Source organism: Myxocyprinus asiaticus, chromosome 5 (genome assembly GCF_019703515.2).
Source record: "Myxocyprinus asiaticus isolate MX2 ecotype Aquarium Trade chromosome 5, UBuf_Myxa_2, whole genome shotgun sequence".
Classification (NCBI taxonomy): Eukaryota; Metazoa; Chordata; class Actinopteri; order Cypriniformes; family Catostomidae; genus Myxocyprinus; species Myxocyprinus asiaticus.
The window spans coordinates 32,552,656-32,560,046 of NC_059348.1; the positions used below are offsets into that span (position 1 = coordinate 32,552,656).

At 39.5% G+C, this 7,391-nt stretch overlaps 1 protein-coding gene across 2 annotated transcripts in view; it reads left to right on the plus strand.

Annotated features, from left to right (window-relative positions):
* Positions 1–7,130, plus strand: part of LOC127440449 (disks large-associated protein 1) — a 70,342-nt gene extending 63,212 nt beyond the window's left edge. Inside the window, exons 5-10 of one of the 2 annotated variants that reach the window (XM_051697017.1) lie at positions 168–637; positions 1,374–1,432; positions 2,738–3,156; positions 4,466–4,557; positions 5,213–5,365; positions 6,059–7,130. In XM_051697017.1, the coding sequence (XP_051552977.1) occupies positions 168–637; positions 1,374–1,432; positions 2,738–3,156; positions 4,466–4,557; positions 5,213–5,365; positions 6,059–6,274 (1,409 nt within the window). In that variant the 3' untranslated portion in view covers positions 6,275–7,130. Of the gene's footprint in view, positions 1–167; positions 638–1,352; positions 1,433–2,737; positions 3,157–4,465; positions 4,558–5,212; positions 5,366–6,058 lie in introns of both variants that reach the window. The other variant, XM_051697018.1, reaches the window with a different exon arrangement.
* Positions 7,131–7,391: the final 261 nt, after the last annotated feature.

The window sequence follows — 7,391 nt, forward strand, 5'->3', positions numbered from 1 at the left end:
TTTCAGAGAATCTTCATGCGGTTTCATTTCCCATCCCTAGTTGAAAGTTTAAATAATGTACACAAACGCACATCTCCTTGGCCGTCAATAGAAAACGCAATTGCAAATACAATTTGAAAATAGTCCTGTATATCCTCCCATAGTTTCCTGTACTTTTCTACCCTCAGTATCGTCTTGCATCACCACTTACAAAAAGACTCCTCCGCCGGTCCCTCCCCACACCTCCACCAAGCCCTTCATCTCCATCACAGCCCAGAGCAGCACCGAGTCTGCGCAGGATGCTTACATGGACTGTCCCGTTACGCGGGGTGAGCCAGTCCTCCATTCCGGTCTGAGCAATTCCACTGAGAGCATTGACAGCATGAAAGCCCTGACGGCAGCCATCGAGGCAGCCAATGCTCAGATCCACGGCCCAGCCAGCCAGCACATCAGTAACAGCACTGTTACCATTAGCACCAGCCCCTCTCCACTTCCCCTGCCTCTGCCAGTACCCATAGCCATACCTGCCATGGATGACATCCGTAGGGATGTGCTCAGGAAGGGCAGATGCCTTTCTATTGGCATCCAGGTGAGTGAGATACAGGAAGATTTCCAGTTACTCTTTGAGATGTTATGCCAGAAAGCACATAAAAAAGGGGTCCAAAAAATATGAGACCCCTTATGAAAATGCTTCTTTTTCTGATAAATCAATAAAAAAAAGAAAAAAAAATGATCATATAGTATTACATATTATATTTGAAGTCATATTATTACCATAAAAAAAAATTGTGAAAAGTTAAATTGAAGAAATCCTGAATTTGATCATTTCTTAGCATTTGGTATGGTGCCCTTTTGCTTTAATGACAGCATGCACCGAACAAGTTTGTGCAAAACCTGATTATCCATGTTATCCCAGCATGATCTGAGAATGCACAGATTTTTGCTCATTACCCTGATTTTGCATTGAATGTAAACACCTTTACCAGCGTTTTTACAAACATATCCAATGTGCACAATTGTTGTGCACATACTGTTCATGTTTTGACAAAAACAGAATAATCTAATTATTTAAAATCTCATGTACACACAGGTATCCTATGTTGTTGGTTTTCTTGAGTAAGATGATTTTTTATTGATTAGTTATCAGGGTATTGCTGTGCATGTAAACATGCTGAGTGTCACAAAGTTGTTTACATTTCATTAGTAATTAAGCAAACCTTACAAATTTCTTAACATATTATGTAATTTGTAGAAATTAGTAGTTCATTTTAAGTTTTAATAATAATACAAAATAAAAAAAGATTTTCAATGTGGCCTCAGACTTTTGTATCAGTATGGAAGTTGCTGGTTTATAATGCAATGTGTTTAAACAGGTGGATGGGCCTGATGACCAGGAACAAGAGGATCAGTCCAAGTTTCAGTCAGTGGGAATTCAGGTTGAAGAGGAGCATGGGTAAGTCTAGGTTAATGTGTGTGTGTGTGCTGTTCGAAACAGCTGTTTCATGTGAGGACAGAAGCCGCCCAACTCACTTTTGCTTTGGCCTCCTGTATTAGTATGGTTTTGCATGGCAATTACCTGACGCGTCTGTTCCACTCTGCAGATGCAGACACCCTAAATACATGGACCAGTGATGGGTCATTTTGTTGACTCACTTGAGCTGCATATAAATGTTTCCAGACACCATAAAGCACAATTACAAAATGCCACCCTCACCTTCTTTTTAGCTTCCATTACTTTCGCTTGGCTTCTGTTTCATCTTATATAATTGACCATGAATGAAATGTGTATGATTCATGTGCATTATATAAAATATCAGTTTGATTAGTGCAGTCAGTGGATAGAAGTGCATATTGTTTCTTTCTGAATATTATTGTTGGTCCTCTACAGAGGTTGCATGGCATTCTGCATATGACGAGAGAGTGCATTAAAATCCAGGATTAAGAAACTCTGTATTAAGGAGACACTTTCACTTCACTGAACTTGTGGAGCAGAGACAGGATTATCCTAGTGTTCTAAAGCTGACATGCTATGGCTTTGTCTCAAATCTGCCTAGCTAGACAGTATTTAAGACATCTAAAGGTTGACTCAAATGGAAGACAATAGAATATGCTAAAATGCCTATTTTGGCCTAAATCTGTGGTTGCACTATACTGTATGTGTCTTGATAAAGCAACAGTGTTAGAATAACAGTTTCATCAACAATCAGTCATTTTAATAGGAAATAGTTCCATCTATAAACTATATTATATTATTTTATTTGATATTCATGTGTGCTTTATTATTTTAGGTTATACACCAACAGTGTGTGGTAAATGAGTTGTGTAGGTCGCTTGCCACTGTTTCTGTGGTGTATAAGTGGCTGTCAGTGAAGTTCATGCCTTGGAAGAGCATCTCAGAGCAATTACTTAAGAGGTGCAAATGTGGTCTATCTAGACAATGGCTCATGAAGTTAGTAGACAGCAAGTCAGCTAAAGTTTTGAGCCAATGGCTGTTGTTTATGGCACAAGTGTTACATTATTTGTTTTGTTTTTCAGAAGAACAGTCTCCAGAATTCTGCCTTGTTTCTGTTCTTGGATCACTACCAATGTGTTGTGCGCTCATGACAAATTGAAAGAAAACACTGGTTTTTGCATTGTGGTGTTTCGTATTATAGAAAATTAGCAGTTAAAAGCTTTCCTGTTTTCACTGCTAACATCACCCCTAATGTTTATTTTTTCCTTCCTTCCTTACTTTCTTTCTTCTCTATTTTTCTCTCAGTCACCGGCGGTTCAAGCGCTCTAACAGTGTAACAGCAGCAGTACAGGCTGATCTGGACACTCCAGACTATACACCAGCTGATTCTCCTGTCACAGATTTCCCCTCTTCAGGCTGCATGTCACGGCAGTACTCGCGCGATGCCGCCACCTCCACCGTCAGCATCCAGGGCTCAGGGAACCACTACCATGCCTGCACATCAGATGATTTTGAGGATGTTGGGTTTGACCCCTCCATCCTGCCCCCACCTGACCCGTGGATCGACAGCATGACGGAAGACCCCTTGGAGGTCGTGGGCCACTCAGTGTGCCAGCGTGATGGTCGCTGGTTCCTCAAGCTGCTGCAGGCGGAGACAGAGCGCATGGAGGGCTGGTGCAAGCAGATGGAGCAGGATGAGAGGGAAAACAAGCTACCTGATGACAGTGAGTGACTGATTTAACCATAATGCTGCCGTACAGACCGCAATGGACCCATTTTACAGACTGATGACACACTTCCACCTTATTTAGCCACGTAAATCTAACAAACTTTTTATATTTTCATTTTTTATATATAATTTAGTATACATTTATGGCATTATATTTGTTAAATTACCCTAGAATTAATTAATTAAAAACTAGTCAACACTGCAGCGAGGGTTTCAAATACAGCTGCTGAGGGAGTGACAGTAAATTTGGCATCTTTCTCACTTCTGATTGTCATAAATCATCTCTCTCTAATGTTTTCCTGTTTTGAAAAGTTGTGGAAACAGTACTGGAATTTTTCCTTTGCTGTTGGAGCAAATGGGAACGCAAAAAAAATATTTGCTACAGTTTTTCATTCTCTGCTATAGAAGTTTACCCGGCTATAGTTTACTACCGGTTTCCAAACTCAGCAATGTGAAAAGTGTCCCTAATCTCATAAAGAGCTAAAATAAAGAGGCCTTCTGACTTCTACTGGTCAACCAGTCTTAAATGTAAATCTGAAATAGCTTTTGAACAGTATGCTAGTCGTTTCTTGCCCATGATTGTCTTTAAAATGTCTTCTGCCCCCTGCTGGATATCCTAGATATAAAAAAATTTCCCTTAAATCTTGAGCATCAGATTTAAAGTGCCAATAAATCGGCTTGACGAGCGCAGTTTTCTTTCCTGTGTTGACAAATTTTCTATTGAAACAGTTTCAATCAAAAATTGAAGATGGGAGTTGAGACAGGAAATATCAAAGGGCTTGTCCCTTTTTTCAATAGCAAACAGTCTGTTTACGAGACAGTCGTGAATCGTGATTTTCTATTTGGTATTGCCAATCAGAAATAAGTGGTATTAGGGGGAAGGACATTCTTATTCTAGAAACCATTTGATTGGACCAAATTAATGAGTGCAGTATGAGTCATCAATATTTTTGGTCTGTATTCCTGCAAGAGAAAGATTGTACATTTTAAATGTGTATATCTGCTAAGTGAAGGTGTCAGAATTTAGCATAGCATATAGATGACCTCAAAGCTAACAGACATGGAGTAAAAGACACAAAACTGCAGTTTTAATTTAATGGGAAATGTTTTAGAAATCTTTGCGTCACACCCTTCATTTTAGCCAACATAACTCTAATAGTCATACTTCATCATAATCTTTGTTTTTAAGACTATCAAGCGGCAAAAGGAGTAGGATTCTTCATCTCCATTGCTCCCCCCTAGTGCAGTGGGTTGTGATGAGTGTATATTATGCTCACGTGTCTGTTTGTGTGTGTGCTGTTCAGTCCTGGGAAAGATCCGCAGTGCAGTGGGAAGTGCACAGCTGCTTATGTCTCAGAAGTTCCAGCAGTTCAGGGAGCTGTGTGAGGAGAATCTGGTGAGTACTGCTAACAATATTAACAGTAAAAGTCGTAAACAATTTATCTGACAGAAACATATCTTTGTGGCTGAGAATCCATGGAAAGGAAAGGAAACGTGGGTGATTTTCGCCTTGGTACAACAACAGTATTGACACACAAGGACACACACCACCCTGTTGAAACAGCTTAGATCAGTATGAACTATCATGCTGGTCCAGGCTGGTTTATGTAAGTTAGTGCTGGTTCTGTGCTGGTCTAGGTGGTGCAACAGCATAACAATTGTATTTCTGGTGAAGCTGGGTGAGGATGCTGGTCTTTTTAACAGGCCAACACTGTAGAAAACCGGCTTATGAGAAGAAATCATCAGTAGCATCATCCTCCCACAGTTAACACCATGTTTCATAGAGTTAAATGACACAGTATACAAATGATGACTGACAGGCTGAAAATTCCAAAACAAAATGATCATAGCATCAAAGTTATTGGCATAAAATGATCAGGAGAATACAGGATCTGTATCCTTTGAATTTAATGGGTATTAAACTGTCAATATCACATCTATCAAGGCCTATTTAGATGTTTAGGACAGTACAAATTTACATACATTACAAGATCATTAGTATAATCCTTCTCTCTTCCACTTTTTCTCTATTACCCGTTTTGACTCAACAGAACCCAAATGCTCACCCACGGCCAGTGGCTCAGGATCTGGCAGGGTTCTGGGACATGCTCCAGCTCTCCATTGAGAATATCAGCCTCAAGTTTGATGAGCTGCACCAACTCAAAGCCAACAACTGGAGGCCCCTCGACATCCCTGAGAGAAAGGTACAACAAACTTGCAGAATCATTATGGCTTGAGTCATTAAGATATGAAGAATGTAAGTGCAGGCATACCAGATGCCCGATAGAAGAGTAACATTCCCCATTCATGTGCATGAACTGTTGCTTTTGTAGTGTGATATTATGCATTCAGTAGTGGGGACTGGCAACACACAGAACTTTCAAAATCCATAGAATGTGACATTAACAGAATATCACTATGCCGAGAGCTCATCAAATCTCGCCTGATCTGTTAGTCCTCCGGAAACAGCTAAAGGTTGTAAATTTTGCTCCCTAAAGTGTTGCTCTTGCGTCCCTGTGCCTCATGTATTGTGCTGCTGTTGGTCTGTTGGTCTAATGTGCTGTTAATCATGTACAATGTAAATGTTTCTCTCACTCACTCTTAATTTCCTGACATCCTCTCCATGTTTGTTTTGTTTGTTTGTTTGACAGTGAGCTGTTTTCAGAAGTCATTCCATCTGGCACGCACCATGGGGGCACCGGCCCCCAACCTCTCACTCCCACCGAGCCGCTCTCTTACTGCACGCAGTCGGCCGCGGAAGCATTAGCACTGCTCTTTAGCGCTAGCCGCGGCTGGCCTTAGTGCTGTCTGTGTGCAGGTGTGCCATACTGCTGTCTCAGCTCCTCTTTCTCCGCCCGCTGTGGTGGCTAACTGACTGTTTGTCGTCCCCTGTTCAGGAGAGAAGGCTGCCTCCCCCAGTGCCAAAGAAACCCCCGAAAGGTCACCCTCCACTGGCCAGAGACCGCTCGCTGGAGAGCACCGAGAAGCAGCGTCAAGAGGCACGCAAGCGTTTGATGGCGGCCAAGCGAGCTGCTTCGGTGCGGCAGAACTCAGCCACAGAGAGCGCAGACAGCATCGAGATCTATATACCTGAGGCCCAGACCAGACTATGAGACTGCCAAACACAAATACACACTCACACACAAACGCTCAAGTGAGCAGAGCACATCACACAGATATGTGTTTGCCTAATGCTAAGATCACTGTATATTAGGAGCAACTACACCAGCACCATGAAAGCACAGTAGTAGTAGTAGTAGTAGTAGTAATAGTAGTAATTTGACTTTTCATTAAAAGAGAAAAAGACTTCCAACGTAGACATACATCATATTTCCATGACCCCAAGCCATAACTAGATCAATCACAGGACACACCATTTGGAGCCCAGTTAATTTATATATTTTTATTTTATTTTATTTTTATTTTTTTGCATGTGTGATTACATGTAGTTTGTCTGTAAACAGCACACTCCACGAATATGGATACTTTTGTATACTTTTGTGTACCATGAGTTTTTTTTTTTTTTTTAAGCATTAGAGACACAAATCCCATGTTTTTGTTGTGAGAACTATTAGACATATTAGATAAACTATTATCTAAAATATCTTGACTGTATCCAACAGTTAAAATTGTAACAGTGTCATAATTGTGACAATCTATTGAACTTGTATTCTATTTAATTAGTTTTTTTTAAACAGTGTTTAGTTACTAGTATTAATGACCAAAAATGCAATATTCACCTGGATTCCACATTTTGCATGCAACCATGTTACTGCATTTTTGCTGTTACAAAAAAAAAAAAAAAAAAAAAAAAATATTACATTGCTTACATTTGTTATACCCAAGAAGCAACATTATTTGGACCATTTCTACCACATTGCGGAAAGACAAGTAAATAATATAATTTATTATTATTATTTTATTTTTTTCAATTATAAAATGTATACAAATTGTATGTTGGCTGCATTTATAAAGATCAGCATGATCAGAAACAATATCAAATATCTTTAATTTTTGGAAACTAAAATTTACCAATAAAGTGAATAGATTGATAGCTTAGTTAAGGCTAAATTTGCAACCCTGTTATCAATTCTTATTGCTGATTTATAATTTTATTGTTATTATTATTTTTTTTTTTATTTGTAATATTTTTATTTTGTCTATTTGATTTTGATGTTTATTTAAGGTTTATTGCTAGAAAATTACGAAACCACAAAAAACAGGGTTTTA